The 18,288-nt window shown below is 58.2% G+C and overlaps 2 protein-coding genes across 4 annotated transcripts; both read left to right on the plus strand.

Moving 5' to 3' along the window:
• Positions 1-4,312: 4,312 nt before the first annotated feature.
• SLC12A9 (solute carrier family 12 member 9) lies at positions 4,313-13,694 on the plus strand. Of its 2 annotated transcripts, none has more exons than XM_032431089.1 (14): positions 4,313-4,420; positions 5,160-5,379; positions 5,609-5,743; positions 6,191-6,322; positions 6,727-7,035; positions 7,735-7,842; positions 7,974-8,085; positions 8,670-8,827; positions 8,946-9,028; positions 9,198-9,322; positions 9,454-9,646; positions 9,818-9,992; positions 10,234-10,380; positions 12,330-13,694. In XM_032431089.1, exons 2-14 carry the CDS (start codon positions 5,199-5,201, stop codon positions 13,232-13,234), a joined length of 2,763 nt encoding a protein of 920 aa, XP_032286980.1. In that variant the 5' UTR covers positions 4,313-4,420; positions 5,160-5,198; the 3' UTR covers positions 13,235-13,694. The 2 variants fall into 2 exon arrangements, with proteins under 2 accessions (XP_032286980.1, XP_032286981.1); XM_032431090.1 differs by having other exon boundaries at positions 4,313-4,416; positions 12,330-13,234.
• Positions 13,695-13,815: 121 nt separating this feature from the next.
• Positions 13,816-18,182, plus strand: TRIP6 (thyroid hormone receptor interactor 6). 2 transcript variants are annotated; one of them, XM_032431091.1, is made up of 9 exons: positions 13,816-14,192; positions 14,446-14,573; positions 14,657-14,782; positions 15,076-15,453; positions 15,757-15,850; positions 15,966-16,135; positions 16,633-16,811; positions 17,123-17,243; positions 17,342-18,162. In XM_032431091.1, the coding sequence occupies exons 1-9, from the start codon at positions 14,084-14,086 to the stop codon at positions 17,471-17,473; spliced, it is 1,437 nt and encodes a 478-aa protein (XP_032286982.1). In that variant the 5' UTR covers positions 13,816-14,083; the 3' UTR covers positions 17,474-18,162. The 2 variants fall into 2 exon arrangements, with proteins under 2 accessions (XP_032286982.1, XP_032286983.1); XM_032431092.1 differs by lacking the exon at positions 17,123-17,243 and having other exon boundaries at positions 17,342-18,182.
• The last annotated feature ends 106 nt before the right edge of the window (positions 18,183-18,288 follow it).

Consider the following 18,288-nt stretch of genomic DNA (forward strand, 5'->3'; position numbering starts at 1 on the left):
GAGCAGAAGCAGGAAACCAGTTAGGGGGTTGTTGCCATATTGCAGGTAAGAGCTGATGGTGGCTTGGACTAAGGTGATAAGATGTGGTTGGATACTGGTTATATTTTAAAAGGAGGGGCAAAAGGAATTGCTAATGGGTGGATGTGGGCTGTGAGAGAGGGTATTTCAAGCATAACTCCAAGGTTTTTTACCTAAGGAAATGGAAAGGTGGGAAGACCACAAAAGGAGTAGGTTGTGGGAGTAAGTTTAGGCGATTGATTTTGGACATACCAAGCTTGAGCTGCCTGTTTGAAGTCCAAGCAGAGGTGTTAATATGTTGTTGGACATACAGTGTGGAGCTCAGATCTGGGCTGGAGATACACCCTTGGGGCGCCATCACAGAGATGGATGTTTAAGACTATGAGATTGGGAGAGATCACCGAGGGAGTGGGTGTAAATGGTGAAAAGAAGTCTGAGGACTGAGCTCTCAGTCTCCCGTGGAGCCTCCAGTCCACAGTGGCATCTTGGCTGTTTCTCCGACACCTAGGAGTGTTTCAGAGTTAAGATGAGGAAGCAAAAGAGAATGAGCAGGAGGAAATCCAGGAGTGTGGTCTAGAAGACAAGTGAGGAAGGTGGTGGAGGAGAAGGTAGGAATCAAGCGCAGGCATACCTCAGAGATATTACAGGTTTGGTTCCAGATCACCGCAATAAAGTGAATATTGCAATAAAGCCTGTCAAATGAATTTTTTGGTTCCCAGTGCACATAAAAGTCATGTGTATGCTGCACTGTAGTCTATTGTATACAATACCATTATGTCTAAAAGCCATGTACATACCTTCATCAAAAAATACTTTATGGGCGCCTGGGTGGCTCAGTCATTGGGCGTCTGCCTTCGGCTCGGGTCGTGGTCCCGGGGTCCTGGGATGGAGTCCTGCATCGGGCTCCCTGCTCGGCGGGGAGCCTGCTTCTCCCTCTCCCACTCCCCCTGCTTGTGTTCCTTCTCTCTCTGTCAAATAAATAAAATCTTAAAAAAAAAAAAAACTTTATTGGGCGCCTGGGTGGCTCAGTTGGTTAAGCGACTGCCTTCGGCTCAGGTCATGATCCTGGAGTCCCTGGATCAAGTCCTGCATCGGGCTCCCTGCTTGGCAGGGAGTCTGCTTTGCCCTCTGACCCTCCCCCGTCTCATGTGCTCTCTCTCTCTCATTCTCTCTCTCTCAAATAAATTAAAAAAAATACTTTATCGTTTAGGGGTGCCTGGGTGGCTCAGTCGTTAAGCGTCTGCCTTCAGCTCACGTCATGATCCCAGGGTCCTGGGATCGAGCCCCGCATCAGGCTCCCTGCTCCGTGGGAAGCCTGCTTCTCCCTCTCCCACTCCCCCTGCTCTCGCTATCTCTCTCTGTCTGTCCAATAAATAAATAAGATCTTAAAAAAAATATATTATTTAAAAATGCTAATCATCTGGGGCGCCTGGGTGGCTCAGTTGGTTAAGCATCTGACTTCAGCTCAGGTCGTGATTTCAGGGTCCTGGGATGGAGCCCCGCTCAGCTGGGAGTCTGTTCTCCCTCTGCTCCCCCCGCCCCCACTCGTGCTCTCTCTCACTCACTCTCTCTCTCAAATAAATAAATGAAATCTTAAAAAAAAAAAAAAGTTTTGCTATAAAGAACCACAAAGAGGGGCACCTGGGTGTCTCAGTTGTTTAAGCATCCAACTCTTGAATTCAGCTCAGGTTATGATCTCAGGGTTGTGAGATCGAGCCCGGCAGCTCCACATGGAGCCCACGCAAGATTCTTTCTCTCTCCCTCCCTCCCTCCCTCCGCCCGGCCCTTGCTTGTGCAGGCGCACGTGCTGTCTCTCTCAAAAACAAAGAAGTGAAGCAATAATGGGAGGAGTATAGTGTATTCAAAAGATCTTTTTTTTTTTCCTTTTTAAGACAAGAAGGGGAAAAAGCATATTTATATACTAATGGTAGTGATCCAACCAAAAAGAAAACAAGATGATGAAATGGGAAGTAGTGGCAGGTTGACCTTAGCTGGGAGCATGATTAGTTCAGCTCTAATAAAAAGAGGAAGGCACAGCAAAGTGTGGCGGGAGGATAGGAGCTTTTAGTCTCTTCTGATGGCTTCTCTTTTCTCACTGAATTGGGAAGCACAATTCTCACTGAATTAGGAGATGCTGAGCTGAGAGTGAGAGCAGTATAGGAAGCACAGAGGGTTGAACAGAGGGTGAGGATTTAGGTCATCTAGAAGTGCAGAAGAGTGAACAGACTAGAGAAATCTTGTCGGAATGCTGGGCAGCGTTAGGGCCCACTTGAGGTTCATGGTCATGAATTTGAGAGGAGCTCCCATAGTTGGGTGTTTTCTTCAGCCATATTCAGCTGCTTTGGGCAGGCTCGGGGTAGACGGGGAGTTGCATCTAGCAGGGCTGTGGTTTTGCCAGGAGGTTAACAAAGTGAGAGAGGGACAAGGGAGTGCTTTTCACTGACCATGAACTTTAAGCTGGGTAAGATGGGAAGTGAGTGGGGGACAGTGGAAAGAGGGCAGGATCAATGGATTGGACTCCAGTGAGGTGGAGGGTTGTTGGGGTCAGGGCACCTTTCCTTGACCAAACTTCAGTCAGCCTTCTCTGAGCCCTCTTTGGACTTGGCCTCTACCTTGGCCCCCATCCTTGCTGGGCCTGCCTAGCACAGTTTAGGGAGCATCTTCCCCACCCTTGATATCTGACACCCTGGCCTGCCTTCAGCAAGAATCCTAAGTTAGAATCCCCCTAGTCTTGGTGTTTCCTCTTGGTAATCACTCATCACTGACTCCCTCATTCTGCTTGTTGGCTATAAATCCCCAGCTGCATTTGCTGTGTTTGGAGAAGAGCCCCATCTCTCTCCCCTATTGTGATAGTCTGGACACCTATTACAAGAGTCCTGAATAAAGTCTTCCTTACCATTTTAACCAGTGTCAGGTGAATTTTTTCCTTGGCCGGCATACCAGAAAAGGGGAACAGAAAGGAGGAGGGGCTGCAGTTACTGGCAAGGACAAAGTCTGGGCATAACCATTGGAGATTGTGGAGGGTGAGATCTGTGCCGATCTATGGAGTTCAAGCAACTGCCACACCAGGGTGTTGAAAGTCTCATCAGTATGGATATTGAGATCATCAAAAACCATGACAGGATGGTGTGGGAAAGATCCATGAACCAAACTCCGTCGTGGGCAGCACAGATGACCACTGAAAATGCCACAGTTCAGCTGTTCATGAGACCTCTCCCCAGCAAAGCCACATTTGGGCTGCTTTGAGCCCGTTCCTCTCCTAGGGCAATGTTGCAGATAATCTACAGCCAAAGACCAGTGGCAGTAACAGCAGGGTTACTGAGGCTCAAGTGACAGTGTAGCCACAAAGGACTTTATCAAGATTAGAAACTGATTAAGGAAGCCCTCCCAGCTTCAGTTTCCTAATGAAGCATCTACCTCACAGAGTGCTTATGCATATATAGTGTATGCAAATGACTTACTGTACGTTTAGGCAGTGTTTTCAAGCGCCCGTTAGTTCATGGAACCCTCTCGTAGCAACCTTATGCAGGGTTCTAGTTAATCCCCATTTTACAGATGAGGAAACCGTGCCAGGTGGTGCTAATGTTGATGGTACCTGTAAAGAGTGAGGAGGGGGGAAATCCCATCTTCCGGAAGCTCACAAGTCCTGTCATCTCTGCTCGAGGGGACAACACCGCGCAGGGAGGCATGAAAGCCGCAGGAGGACGTTGCGGACTGACGGTGGCCTGTGCAGCCGGGGCTCGCCGGGATCAGCGGCCGATGGCTCCCTCCGATGGCGGACGCGGAAAACGCAGCCGGTGGGAAGAACCGGCCGTGAGGGGCGGACCTCCGCGGGGGTGAGGGCTGAGGCCGGTACCCTAGAGACATTCGCGGGATTCGAGAGGCTGGAGGAAGAGGAGCCCGGAAGGCGCCGAGCGACGCGGCCCTGCGTTCCCGACGACGCACCTGGGCCAGGTGTCACGGCCCCGCCCACCTGCAGTGGCCTTGCGCGGTCGCCGCACGCCCCTTTCAGTGGTGGCTCCTCCGGGCGCCTCCGCGAGCTCGGATTGGGGCCCACCCGCCCAGCTGGCGCTTGTTTGCATCGGGGTGATGGGCGCCTTAGGAGCCGTGGCCTACACCGTGGCCTCAGGGGCGACCTACGGAAGCATCCCGGGCGCACGTGGAGTGGGAGCCGGAGCCTCGCCGGCCCCCAGAGCCCGGAGGGGGCGGGGCTTCATGGGCGCGCCCACGGGGCGGGGCTGGGCCCGGGGACCAATGGGGCGCGTGGGCTGGGGGGGCGGGCTCCGGGCCTGGCATCCCGGTAGCTGCAGCTGGCTTTTCCGGCACCCGCGCCCCCTCGGCCCGTAGCGGACCCCCTCCGGCTCTCGGGGATCGCCCCCGGGCGGCTGCGTCCTCCGGGTGGGTGAGTGAGCGCCCTGCCGCACCCGGGCTGTGGGGATGCGCCTGGCCGGAGAGAAGCGGATCTCGGCCCCCTCCAACCCTCCCGGGGAGAAAGTGGGCAGGAACCGGGGTGGGGGGGAGGAGGACCCACCTTATGTTGCTGGCCTGAGTCTTTGTTTTGGTAGTCGAGGGGTTGGTCGAGATTGCAGGGCGCCTCGTGTGGGTGGGAGGAATCTGGTGAGGCTGGGGGGAGAGGAGCTGGTTTGAAATGGGTTGAGAGAGAGGATTGATGGAGGGCGGGGCTTTGGAAGATTTGGAAATTTCTCGTTGCCACGGGCGAGGTGATTGCTTGGGGGAGTTGGGAGGGGGACAGCTCAGGGCACCGGAGGAGGGGGTGAGGAGGGCCTCCTGCCCAGAACTCACTTCCCTTTTTAGGGGATTTGTTTCCTCTTGCACTGCTAGTTGAAAAGGGAGAGTAGCTTTGACTCTTCTCAGAGCCATTGCCATCCTTAGTCTCAGGGATATGGGGGGGTGGTGGTCCCCAGCAGCTGGGAGGGGACTTGGTACCCAAATGCTGAGGGTGTGGAGTCTGCCATTGTCCTGGGAAGTGGCAAGGACCAGTGTGCCCCTCACGAACTTTCTGAGTTGCTGGTGAGTTCTTGCAGCTCTCCCTTTTGGGGAAGTTTCCCAGGTGTTTGGTTAGAGATGTTTTTGAGGGGCTCCGTGGAACTGCTTTCCATTAAGCAAACTGTCTTTTGCAGGCCTCATAACCCACTGGTGGCTTCTGCCTGCTCTCTGCCATGGCCAGTGAGAACTCTCCTCTGCTGGCCTACCGGCTCCTGGGGGATGAGGGGGTTGCCTTCTCTGCCAATGGGGCTGGGGGTCCTGGAGGGGCATCTGCCCGGAAGCTCTCCACTTTCCTGGGTGTGGTGGTGCCCACGGTCCTGTCCATGTTCAGTATAGTTGTCTTTTTGAGGATTGGTGAGTGGCGTGTGGGGCTTCCTCAGGGGTGCAGTGGGGTGAGGGAGGGGTGGGACTGGGATGAGGTGGGGGAAGGGTCCTGGGAGAAGTGGGTGGATGAAGAGCTCGGGGAGAGGGCTCCCCGTGGCCTTGTGTTTAGCTCTGCCCTGCAGGTAACTGATGCTGATGACCAGTGTGGTGGTGGGATGCATGAGCCACCCTCTGACCTGCTTTGCCACTCCTGTCCCAGGGTTCGTGGTGGGCCATGCTGGGCTGCTACAGGCTTTGGCCATGCTCCTGGTCGCCTACTTCATCCTGGCGCTCACCGTCCTCTCTGTCTGTGCCATCGCCACCAACGGAGCTGTGCGGGGGGGCGGCGCCTACTGTATCCTCCAACATTGATGGACTGGGGTCTGGGCTTTTCTGTCTTGTAGGGAGGAGATGGGGCGGGAGCAGGGCAAGAGGGAGGCAAGTTCTAATGAATGTTCAGCAGGCAGGCCGATATGGGGAAGGTGACCAACATGGCCTTACATGTATGTTAGTGCTAGTCTCCTTTCCACCAGGTGCTTCCCAGCTGTCACTGTGGTTCTCCCAACAGTCTTGTCAATTCGGTCGTTCATTTTACAGATGAGGAACTTGGAGCTCAAGAGTATTAGTGACTTGCGTAAAGCCACGTGGCTTGGGAGTGGCTGCGCTGGGCCAACTTGACACTGGGGACGGTCCTGGTGTGTGCAGGGAGACAGGGCTGCAGAGTGCTTTGTGCCCAGACCCTTCTTCCTGCTCCATTTCGCTCTCTTTTCCCTTAACACTCACCCCCTCCTTCCACTTTTAGTTATGATCAGCCGGACGCTGGGGCCTGAGGTTGGGGGCAGCATTGGCCTCATGTTCTACCTGGCTAACGTCTGTGGCTGTGCCGTCTCCCTCCTGGGGCTGGTGGAGGCCGTGCTCGATGTCTTCGGGGCCGGTCTGTGCTCCAGGCGGCTCTCCGGGTTTGCGGGGTCTGGGATTCTGGGGTCACGAGGGAGAGAGCCCTCTCTAGAAGAAGGGCCGTGTGGTCCATTAGCTTGGCTTTCTTGAGCGCCTCCTGTGTTTCCTGCCTCATGGGGACATCTGAAAGATAGTCCTGGCCCACAGGCAGCTTACCCTCTGGTTGGGGAAGCCCAGGCTAGCACCCCTAAAATCAACAGAGCAAGATTGGTGCTATCCAGCAGGGAGGGGTAGGATGCTGGAGGACAGTTGAGTAGGGGAGTGGGCAAGATAGCCTTTGAGGACAGTGGGGCCAAAGAGGGGGTTTGTTCCTGCTTTGATTCATGGTTGGGATCCCTCCTGGGGGTCTGGTCTTCTAACTCTCTTCCTTCCTCTTTGTAGACTCCGCGCGGTCCAGTGGGCTTCAGGTCCTGCCCCAGGGCTATGGCTGGAGCCTGCTCTACGGCTCCCTGCTGCTGGGCCTTGTGGGTGGGGTCTGCACACTGGGCGCTGGCCTCTATGCTCGCGCCTCCTTCCTCACATTCCTGCTGGTCTCTGGATCCCTGGCCTCGGTGCTGGTCAGCTTTGTGGCTGTGGGGCCCAGGAGCATCACCTTGGCCCCTCGGCCCGGCCCCAATGGCTCCTCCCTGCCGCCCCAGGTCGGCCACTTCACTGGCTTCAACAGCAGCACTCTGAAGGCCAACTTGGGTGGTGAGCTGGGCACAGGGGTGACAGGGCTCTCAGGGCAAGGGGCAAGCCCGTGAGGGAGCCGGGCCCTTGGAATCCCTGGATGAGAACAGACGTCAGAGAGAATTAGGGTCAGGAGGTCAGATCTCTGAACAGTGCAGGTCATTTAGGATCTGGCCAGTGTGTGTGGCCCTGTGGGGCGCCAGCATGACCACGAGACCGATCCTGCCTTAGAGGAATTTTTTTAGTCAGAGAGATAAAAAGGGCATTCAGAAAACAATTAAATGGCACAATAAGACCAAGAATGACTCAAGTGGATGAGAGTCAGGCGAGGGGTTGTCTGGGGACGGTCCTGGTGTGTGTAGGGAGACAGGGAGGAGGGAGGCCTGAGTGTGGGCTGGGGGCGGGGGAAGCAGGTGGAGCTGGAGGTGGCCTGAGGTGGGTTGGGGATTTCAGGTAGGAGCCAGGGGGAAGGTGTCTCAGGAAGGAGCAAGGACGAAGGCCTGGAGGGAGGAATGAGGAGAATGGGGGCGGGGGTAGGGAGAAGGAGGTGGTGAGGCCAGCTGAGCCAGGGCCTGTGGCCGGTCAGGGCTGGGATCTTGGGGAGGGTAGTGGGGGAGGCGTGGGAGTTTGGGGCATGTGGTGAGAGGGTGGCAGGGCCAAGATGCCTGGATCCCTGTGAGGGATCCCGACGCCCTCTCCTCCCTGGGAACCATCCCTCAGCTGGCTACGCCAAGGACTACACCACGGGGGCCATGATGACCTTTGCCAGCGTCTTTGCCGTCCTTTTTAACGGCTGCACGGGCATCATGGCGGGGGCCAACATGTCAGGTGAGAGCCTCTGCCCACCGCCCCCTGGGGTGTGGGACGGCCACCCTGTGCCCCTGTGGGAGTGCTGAGGGCTCCGGGATGTAGGGGATGGTGGAGGGCTGACCTCTGCCCTTCTGCTCCTCTCCCTCCAGGGGAGCTGAAGGACCCCAGCCGGGCCATTCCTCTGGGCACCATTGTCGCTGTCACCTACACCTTCTTCATCTACACCCTGCTTTTCTTCCTCTCCAGCTTCACCTGTGACAGGTGCCGGGGGTGGGGGGGTGGGCAGCCTGGCCCTTGAGGGGGTGGAGCAGGGTCATGGAACAAGGCTGCCACACCTGGATCACCCAGCGCATTCGGGCTGGTGGGGCAGGTACCCCTGTTGTCGGGGTGCAGGGAACACGAAGACTGTTTATCCCACTGGGAGAGAGAAGGAAGTGCCGCTGTCCCCAATGGGGATAGCTGGCTAAATGCGGGTCGCCAGCCTGTAGCCAGTATTTGCTGTGTTCCTGGGACTGTTGTAGCGCTTGGTTTGGGGGTGGTGGGGGATGGCTTTCTAATCAATTTGTATTTCTGTAAATATTTGGATTCTTGTGCAGATACTGTTAGGAATGTCTACCATGTGATTAAACCCAAAGCAGCCCGTTGAGAACCAGCGAATACCATGTCTTTCCCCTCCGGGCACACATGATGTATTACAATGGGCTTTGAGATCAGGGCTGGGTCAGTTGAGAATACCCAGGACTACCCAGCTCCTCACCCTCATGTAGAGTCAGAGCACTTTTCTCACAGCGGCCCTGGGAAGGATGCACGTGTGTTATCCGCGTCCTCCTCTCCCTCCCCCCCAGGACCCTGCTGCAGGAGGACTACGGGTTCTTTCGTGCCATCAGCCTGTGGCCCCCACTGGTGCTGATTGGTATCTACGCCACGGCGCTCTCAGCCTCCATGAGCTCACTCATCGGGGCCTCCCGCATCCTCCACGCTCTGGCTCAGGATGACCTCTTTGGTGCGCCATCCCCTGCTCCTTGCCCGGTTCTGAGCACACACCTTCCCTGCTCCCCCATGTCTGTCTCGGTCTCCACTTGGCCCAGGCTGATGTGTCCGTCGCGTTTCTGTTTGCACAGGAATGATCTTGGCGCCGGCCAAGGTTGTGTCCCGAACAGGGAACCCCTGGGGAGCTGTGCTCTATTCTTGGGGCCTAGTGCAGGTAAGCCTTCCTTTCAAGCTGTCCTTCCCCTTCCCCTAAGCCCTGCCTGGTTCTGCTCCCAGGACCAGGAGGGGCTTGGGCTTGGGCTGGGTGAATGAACCACAAAGGCAGGATGTGTTGGCATTTAGCGGGGGATGCATGAACGCCCAGCCTCTGGGTCCTTGTCTAGCTGGTGCTCTTGGCTGGGAAGCTGAATACCTTGGCCGCTGTGGTCACTGTCTTCTACTTGGTGGCCTATGCTGCGGTGGACCTGTCCTGCCTGAGCCTGGAGTGGGCCTCGGCCCCCAACTTCCGGTGAGAGAAGATGCCCGTGTCCCCAGAGACAAAGAGGGAGGAGTCGGAAGGACTCAGTCTGGGGGGGCTGAGGCTGGAGACGGAGTGGAGTGGCTGGCCCTGAGTGCCCTTCCTTCTCTCCCCCACCCCAGCCCCACCTTCAGCCTGTTCTCCTGGCATACCTGCTTGCTGGGGGTGGCCTCCTGCCTGCTCATGATGTTCCTCATCAGCCCCGGGGCCGCCGGCGGCTCCCTGCTTCTCATGGGCCTGCTTTCCGCCCTGCTCACGGCTCGAGGAGGCCCCAGCAGCTGGGGCTACGTCAGCCAGGCCTTGCTTTTCCACCAGGTTGGGGGGCTCGGAGGGGGGGGGGGGGGGGGAGGCAGTCTGGGAACCCCCCGCCCCCCACCAAATAGGCCTCCTTGTGCCATGGCTGGAGTCGGGGTTCTTGTCCGAGAGGTGGTGAGTGGGGGCTGCCCGCTTGAGCCCTTCCTCTCCACACCTTACTCCTGGCCCCAGGTGCGAAAGTACCTGCTCCGGCTGGATGTCCGGAAGGATCACGTGAAGTTCTGGCGGCCCCAGCTGCTGCTCCTGGTGGGGAACCCCAGGGGAGCCCTGCCTCTGCTGCGGCTGGCCAACCAGCTCAAGAAGGGGGGCCTCTATGTACTGGGCCATGTCACCCTGGGAGACCTTGGTGAGTCGCCCCCGCCACGTCCCCCCCGCCCCCCCCCCGTTCCCTCCCCAGCTTCCTTCTCCCTCTCGCCTCAGATGCTCTTTGTGTTCTTTGGGTCCAGAGGCCTCATGCATCTTCCCCGATGACGCTTCCAACCAGCCAGAACCCTGCCCAGACCTTTTTCTTTGGCCCACTGGGGATTTGGATTCTAGGAGAAAAGTACATGGGTTTGGCCCACATCTGCTGCCTCCCTTCTCTGCAGACTGCCTGCCCTCTGACCCTGTGCAGCCCCAGTATGGGGCATGGCTGAGCCTGGTGGACAGAGCCCAAGTGAAGGCCTTTGTGGACCTTACCCTCTCGCCCTCTGTGCGCCAGGGGGCTCAGCATCTGCTGCGGATCTCTGGCCTTGGTGAGCTACTCCTCCCTGGGTCCCCTCAGCCCCCTCTGTGGCCCCTTTCAATCTCTGCTACCGTCCCCGAGAGAGTAAACCACAAACTGCAAACTCCGAAAGGAACTCAGGGTCCAGTTCAGATAAGATGCAGCTCAGGTTCAAAGATAACAGATGGTGTGAAAGTCCCGAGGAGATGTTTAAGGACTGGAGATGGGTGCCACTGACGCTGGTTTTTTTTTCCTGACCCCAAAATTAGGGCACAGGTTCTGAAGACCATGTTGTATGTCTGGGGACAATGGGAGAATCACTTGAGGCTGGGGGGCTGCTCCATCAAATCTAGGGCAGATGGTTTCCAGCCATCCAACTTCAAGACCACTATGCACTGATGTGGCTGGTGACAAGATGGTATCTCAGCTGGGGCTTGGAAGGGACGGAGAAGGAAGGGGTGGTGTGACATTGGCCTCCAGAGACCGCAGAGGATGCAGAGGGTGTGTGGGGCTGATGCTTTCTGAGCGAGTGTTTGATTCCCTGCTTCGTTACCCTGCCTTAGTGCCGCGGCCTCCAGCCTTGCACCCCAGCTTCCTGCAAACCCACGCTGAGCTGCCACCTTCTTTCTCAATCCCAGGCGGGTGTCAGCCCCCTCCCTGAGTGCATACTCCCTTCTCCACTTAGCTCTGGCTAAGGTTCAAGTGTTGGACAATATCCTGTTCGGTGTAAATCAGGACTCTGGACGATGCTCAGGAAGGGGTGACTAGTTTCATTTGCAAGATCGGTTGGAGTTCACACCCGCACAGGTGTTTTGGGCTGTTGTCCAGCATTGTTGGAGAGCCTGGTGTCTCCTCAGCCCCACCCTCTGTGGGGGAAACCGTGCCGGGAGACCACTACTTTCTGCCACTTTTATCCTGGGAAAAATGATTCAAATGAAGGGAAAGGATTTCCTCTAAATAGTAAGTCCTCCTGGAGTGTAGAACTTGATTTACTGGTGGATTTTGAGCAACCCGTCTGTTTCAGGAGAAATAAGCCTTAGACACGACCTCAGAGTCTTTCTGTAAATTCAGCCCTGTTAAAATGGGCATTGGCGGGGGGGCTATCCAATTTCACACTGGTTGTTCAAAAATTTAAAAACCAGGAACTGTCAGCAGGGACCTGGGGCATTGTGTTTGCTACACACACGCACGCACACACACAGGTCGGGGGCTCAGAGAATAGGCTCTGGTGCTGGGTACCTTGTGTTTACCTGCGGACCCCAGTATCTTCTGACCGTGAGCCTTGGGGCAAGTGACTTCACTGCTCTGTGCCTCGGGTTGCTTATCTGTGAAAGGGATGAGTAAAGAGTCCCTACCTCATAGTGTTGCTCCAAGAATCAGATGAGTTAAAACACAGTGTTTTCAACAGGACCTCGCCCTTGGTTAGTATGTGCAGATGGTTTCTTCCCCGGGGACCAGGCTTTGGAGGCCCTGCCGTGGTAGGAACAGATCAGGCCAGTTCTCATCCTCCCCCAGCAGAGGCTGGGGTGCTCTTTCCCTGGGGATTGAGGCCATGAGCTTGACTGTTGCCTACTCAGGGGGTCTGGTCTGCCAGTAGAGTCGACCCTCATCTCCATCACGAAAAAGGTGTGCAGCTGGGAGCTCGGAGCAGAGGCATCCCACTGCCGTGGACCGGAAGTGCTCGTTAGTTAAGAAGAATTGCTCCTGAGGCGAACTTTCGCCTTGTATTTAAGTGGGGGAGATTAGTCATGCAGATGCAACAAATAAATGCATGCAAAAGCATTTGGGAAAACTAAAAGTCATTATGCAAACGTGTGAAACGTTGCTGGGAGAGCCCAAGCATGGTGCGAAGGCCATACCTGATGGCTGACGTGTGTCGCTGTCAGCGTGTCCGAGTGGGTGCATATTAGCGTGGGGTAAACTTGGCCTGCAAGTCTGATTCCTGTCGGTTCCTTCCCACCTCCCCCTCTCTGCCCCCAGGTGGCATGAAGCCCAACACGTTGGTCCTGGGTTTCTACGATGATGCTGCACCCCAGGACCACTTCCTGACAGACCCGGCTTTCTCCGAGGCTGCTGATGGCATCCAGGAGGGTGGGTCCCCAGCCCTGAGCTCCCTGTTTCCTCCACCCCGGGCTCCTGGGAGCCCCCGGGCTCTGAGTCCCCAGGACTATGTGGCCACAGTGGCAGATGCCCTCAAGATGAACAAGAATGTGGTCCTCGCCCGGGCCTGTGGGGCGTTGCCCCCTGAGCGGCTGAGCCGGGGGTCGGGGGGCACCTCTCCGCCACATCACGTGGACGTGTGGCCCCTCAACCTGCTGCGGCCCCGGGGTGGGCCTGGCTACGTGGACGTGTGTGGCCTTTTCCTGCTGCAGATGGCAACCATCTTGGGCATGGTGCCTGCTTGGCATAGCGCCCGGCTCCGGATCTTCTTGTGCCTGGGGCCTCGAGAGGCCCCCGGGGCGGCTGAGGGGCGGCTCCGGGCACTGCTGAGCCAGCTGAGGATCAGGGCCGAAGTGCAGGAGGTGGTGTGGGGCGAGGGGGCTGGGTCTGGGGAGCCCGAGGAGGAGGAGGAGGAGGAGGAGGAGGAAGGGGACTTTGTGAATGGCAGGCGGGGAGACGCCGAGGCAGAGGCCCTGGCGAGCAGTGCCAACGCCCTGGTTCGGGCCCAGCAGGGGCGCAGCCGAGGAGGAGGGCCCGGGGGGCCTGAGGGTGGGGATGGCGAGGGTGGGCCTGCCACGGCCCTCACTTTCCTGTACCTGCCTCGGCCGCCGGCTGATGCTGCCCGCTACACTCGCTACCTGGCGCTGCTGGAGACTCTGACCCGTGATCTGGGCCCCACGCTGCTCATTCATGGCGTCACCCCCGTCACTTGCACTGATCTCTGATGCCCGGGGCCTGAAGCAGAGGGTGCCCGGGTCTAGGGACCCACCTTGATTAGTGGATGTGGAAGGGAAGGGCAGCCTCCCGCCTGCGCCGCATGTGCGGTGTGGAGCCCGGTGGAAGGACTAGAGGATCCTGGGCTGGGCATCCATCTGTCCCTGGGAGAGGGGCTTCAGGGCACTCATGCAGGGCAGCGGTCCCGTCCCCACCACGCTGGGGGAGGAAGCCAGCAGCCCTCCCCACTGGCCTCCCTCCCTTCACCGGTGCCTTGATGGAGGCTGGGTCTCTGCTTTGACTGTCAGCTACCTCAGTCTCCCCTCGCCCAACAGATTCGCAGACCCCTGAGGTTGTGCTGTTTTTGTTGTTTTATTTTTCTAACCGCTGAACGTGAATAAAAGACCGAAACACTACGGGCTGGCTGAGCACTGCTGGGGGGGAGGGGTAGGTGGGGCAGGAAGAGGGAGAGATCTTGTATGGGGGAGTGTGGGAAGGAGCGGTGCTGGAGCGTCCCAGCGGCGAGGTGGCCATGTGCAGGACTTGGGGCGCCAGTCTGGGGGGGCGGATAGAAACGGAGGCGGCCGTGGAAAGCCCTCCCTGCTCGGCAGGAGGGGACTGACTGGGGGAGGGACGGCGGTTTAGGGCCTAGGGGGCCACGTGACCCTCCCCCAGGAATGCGGTGACGTCACCGGGGGTGTGGCTGTCCCCAAAATTGGGGAGGAAGGGGAAAAAAAAAAGCCAGAAAAAGTTTCTTTCCCGGAGTTCCAAACGAGGTGTGGGACGGGAGAAGGGGTCAAGACTACAGGCTTGGGGCTACACGGGGCCTGACCGCTGTCTGGAGTCCCCTGTTCCAGGCCATGTCGGGGCCCACCTGGCTCCCCCCAAGGCAGCTGGAGCCTGCAAGAGCCCCTCAGGGGAGAGCACTCCCTCGAGGCGCCCCGGGGCCGCCGCCAGCCCATGGAGCAGGTAAGGCAGCCCCAGTGCCGCCAAGGAGGCCACTGGCCATTCCGCGCTCACCTCTGCCTTCTGGCTCCTGCCTCCCGCCTGTCCCTGCCACCCCTTCCCTGAAGCCCTTCTGGCTTCCTGCCCCTCCTGCTCTGTTCTCGGAGCCCAGGTGTGTGGGGGAGGGGAGAAGAGGGACCCAAGAGGGCAGCCTCCACACGTGCCACCCTCCTCTCCTTCCCCATCCCCACCTTGGCTCTCTCTTCCCTCACCTCAGCACTTCAGCCCCACCCCAGGGTCAATTTTTGCCCCCTCCCATCTGAGCAGTGTTACCAGGCCCCCGGGGGACCAGATGATCGGGGGCTCGCCTGGGTGGGGTGCCATGGCGCACCCCAGCGCTCACAGGTGAGAACTGGAATTGGGGGGGTGGGAGGTGGGGGCACCCGGGGCAAGTGATTTGAATTCTCCCTGTTTTGCTTCATCCCCAGGGGCTCCCCCCAGATAGGGGGGCCTTGCGTCCAGGGAGCCTGGATGCCGAGATAGACTCGCTGACCAGCATGCTGGCTGAGCTGGATGGAGGTCGTGGGCATGCCCCACGGCGGTCAGACCGGCAGGTGACCCCCCCTGTCCTGCTCCTGCTCCTTGTCTCCTGCTCTCCTCCCCACTCCCCAGCCTGGTCCCTTCTCTAGATTCTCAAACTAGCCCCCCCACCCCCACCCCCAGTGTGAGTGATACACACAGGAGCATGGAAGAAGCTGGGCCACCAGAGCTTACTAGGTTGTCAGCCTCTTGAGTGTGAGCCCTTGTCAAAGACCAGCGCTTACCTTGGGGTCACACACACGGGGGGTTCCCCCAGGTGTGTGTCCTGGAATGGGCCTGCTCACTCCTGGTCTGTGTTTCTCCCCAGGCTTATGAGCCCCCTCAGCCCCATGCCTACCGCACGGGCTCAGGCTCCCTGAAGCCGAATGGAGGGGGTGTTCCTATTCCTCCCCAACAGCTCTCAGCATCCCCCTATGGGGGCCCCACTCCGGCCTCCTATGCTACAGCCAGCACCCCTGCTGGCCCTGCCTTCCCTGTGCAAGTGAAGGTGGCACAACCAGTGAGAGGCTGCGGCCCTCCCAGGCGGGGGGCCTCTCAGGCCTCCGGGGCCCTCCCGGGCGCCCACTTCCCTCTCCCAGGCCGAGGTGACGTCTGGGGGGCTGGCTATAGGAGCCACCGTGAGCCAGGGCCAGGGGGTAAAGAGGAGGCTGCAGGAGGAGGAAGAGGACGCGGGTACGGGCCCCAGGTAAGCCCAGGTACTGGGATTTGGGGGTCCTCACAGACACTGATTGGTGGGGCAGGGATGGTGTTCAGTGTCCTGGTTGTCAGAGGCCTGGGGTGCTGGAGCTCTGGATCCCCTAGGGATGTGTCAGGAGATACAAGAGGGAGGTGCTGGAGCTGTATGTCGGCTCCTGGGGGTGCGCCCATGGGCTCTTGGCTGAGACCTCCTCACATGAGCTTTCCGGGTGGAACTGCCTGGTCCCCTTCAGGAAGTTTGACAGCATAGGGAGCTAGAGGTAGGACCGACCCCCTGATTCCCCCCTCACAGGTCCCCCTGAGCCAGCCTCCTGAGGAGGAGCTTGAGAGGCTGACCAAGAAGCTGGTGCACGACATGAACCACCCTCCCACTGGGGAGTACTTCGGTGAGCTGACCTGAGGTGGGAAGAGGTGGCGGGGACAGGGGACTGGAGAGTCAGTGGGACCGCGAATCCACCTTCCTGATCTGCGCAGATTGACCCTGTCCCTCCCTGTCCCCAGGGCGCTGTGGGGGCTGCGGAGAAGACGTGGTTGGGGACGGGGCTGGCGTTGTGGCCCTGGACCGCGTCTTTCACGTTGGCTGCTTTGTGTGCTCTACATGCCGGGCCCAGCTTCGGGGCCAGCATTTCTACGCCGTGGAGAGGAGAGCGTACTGTGAGAGCTGTTACGTGGTGAGCGGATGTGCTGGGGGGGGGGGGGGGGGGGGGGGGCGGCCGGGGGGGGCGGGGGGGGGCGGCGGGGGGCGGGGGGCTTCCAGGGGAGGTGGGGACTAGATGTCCAAGCCGAAGAGAGGAACGGAGCTCAAAGCCGGGGGACTAAACTGATAGGAAAGAAGGGAGGAAAGTAGCTAAATGACCGGCTGCCGGAGGGAAAGGACAATAGTCCCTTACAAACGTGAGATGTTTATTTCAGAGTTACGGGGATGTATGTTAAATTCCCACACCGCCACCCCTGTGAAGCAGCTATTCCTACTGAAGGAAACCGAAGCTCAGACACTAAATCACTTCCCTAGGAAGCTGCAGTGCTGGGACTCGTACTCAGATCTGTTCAAGGCCACTTTTCACTGAATCCCTTGCAGGGAGCTACAAAAACAGACGGGTGGGCCGGCAGGGTGCCTGCCTGGCCTGGGCCGCCTCAGCCCCAAACTTCCCACCCTCCTTCCTAATAGGCCACCCTGGAGAAGTGCTCCACGTGCTCCCAACCCATCCTGGACCGGATCCTGCGGGCTATGGGAAAGGCCTACCATCCTAGCTGCTTCACCTGTGTGGTGTGTCACCGTGGCCTCGATGGTATCCCTTTCACAGTGGATGCCACCAGCCAGATCCACTGCATCGAGGACTTCCACAGGTCGGGCTGAGTCTCCCATCTTTGTCTCAGGGTGTCTGACCCTCCCCATTTTCCTCATTTCTCCTTCATGCCCCAGTACCAGCCTCTCCAGTTTCCCACCCCTGGCTTTGTCTCTTTCTTGTTACCCGTCTCTCTCCCTTCTAAGATCCAAGACCATACCTCTGGCCTCTCCCGTTCCCTCGAATATCCCACCTTCTCTGGGCTCCATTGTTAGTCTCCTCCAACTCAGGGGTTTGACAACCTCCTTGGTTCCCTCCCCTGCCCCCCCCCCCCCCCCCCCTTTCCCCCCCCCCCCCCCCCCCCCCCCCCAGGAAGTTTGCCCCACGATGCTCAGTGTGTGGTGGGGCCATCATGCCTGAGCCAGGTCAGGAGGAGACTGTACGAATCGTTGCTCTGGATCGCAGTTTTCACATTGGCTGTTATAAGTGCGAGGTCAGGGGGCCTGGGCAAGGGGAAGGGGAGGTTCTTGGGGTCTGGGGTGCTGGGTATGGTAGAACCCTGATAGAAAGCTGTTGCTTCCGTCTTAACAGGAGTGTGGGCTGCTGCTGTCCTCTGAGGGCGAGTGTCAGGGCTGCTACCCGCTGGATGGGCACATCTTGTGCAAGGCGTGCAGTGCCTGGCGCATCCAGGAGCTCTCAGCCACCGTCACCACCGACTGCTGAGTCTTCCCAGAAGCACCTGTTACATTCCCCCTTCCCATCAGCTACCCTCCCTGACAGCCACCTTTACAACTTTGTCACCAAATGCTGTCTCCTCTTCCTCCAATCATGAAATAATAACCCCTCAGGAGTTTACAAAAACACTTTCAAGTGTATTGTCTCATCTGATTCTCACAGCAGCCTCACGCAAGCACAACTGTTGCGCCCGTCTGCGTTTTTGTAGGAGAAGTGATCTCCTCAGATTGCATGCTTCCCAAATGGCAGTGCCAAGATCAGAACCTGGCTGGGTCTTCTGAGACCTAGTTTTTTGCAACTCCACGATACACTCCTGCAAACGCAGTTTAGTGTAAAGACACCCCTCCTCTCCGTGCTTGGAGTAAGGCTGCAGCATGCTCCAAGGAGGCAGCGTTCCCTATTAAGCCTTCACACCCCACTCCCTGAACAAGGACTTGGGTGTTATCTCCGGGGTGGTGGTGCATTTAATCCGGCACAAGCCAGACTCCGCCTGTTGATCAAGACCTCAACCTGTAACTTAGCCCAAGTACTGGTTGGGGGATAAGACAGATTCGCCGGTTTTGCCTACAAGACGGGGCGCCTCTGTTGAAGAACAGCAGTAACGGGTTTGCAGGTGGTGGTAAATACTGAGGCGGCAATAAAGCCTCTGTGGTGCAGCACAAAATGGTGGGAGATGCTTTAAAATGGTTGCTCTATCCTGCTAACGGCCTGCACTCCCCAACTGCGTGCCCTGCGCCAGAAGGGGAAAACAGCCCTGAATGAGGGCAGGAGGCTCCCCGAGCAGGGTGGTGGGGGTCAACAAC

This window comes from Phoca vitulina, unplaced genomic scaffold (assembly GCF_004348235.1).
Source record: "Phoca vitulina isolate PV1807 unplaced genomic scaffold, GSC_HSeal_1.0 scaffold45, whole genome shotgun sequence".
NCBI classification, from domain to species: domain Eukaryota; kingdom Metazoa; phylum Chordata; class Mammalia; order Carnivora; family Phocidae; genus Phoca; species Phoca vitulina.

Excerpts from the sequence above, each read along its gene's own strand:
- SLC12A9 (XM_032431089.1), top strand. The coding sequence starts at position 5,199 with ATGGCCAGTGAGAACTCTCCTCTGCTGGCCTACCGGCTCCTGGGGGAT. Across the intron at positions 8,086-8,669 it reads TCCAGCTTCACCTGTGACAG|GACCCTGCTGCAGGAGGACT; the intron begins GTGCCGGGGGTG and ends CCTCCCCCCCAG. Across the intron at positions 10,381-12,329 it reads GCTGCGGATCTCTGGCCTTG|GTGGCATGAAGCCCAACACG; the intron begins GTGAGCTACTCC and ends CTCTGCCCCCAG.
- TRIP6 (XM_032431091.1), top strand. The coding sequence starts at position 14,084 with ATGTCGGGGCCCACCTGGCTCCCCCCAAGGCAGCTGGAGCCTGCAAGA. Across the intron at positions 14,783-15,075 it reads CACGGCGGTCAGACCGGCAG|GCTTATGAGCCCCCTCAGCC; the intron begins GTGACCCCCCCT and ends GTTTCTCCCCAG. Across the intron at positions 15,454-15,756 it reads GACGCGGGTACGGGCCCCAG|GTCCCCCTGAGCCAGCCTCC; the intron begins GTAAGCCCAGGT and ends CCCCCCTCACAG.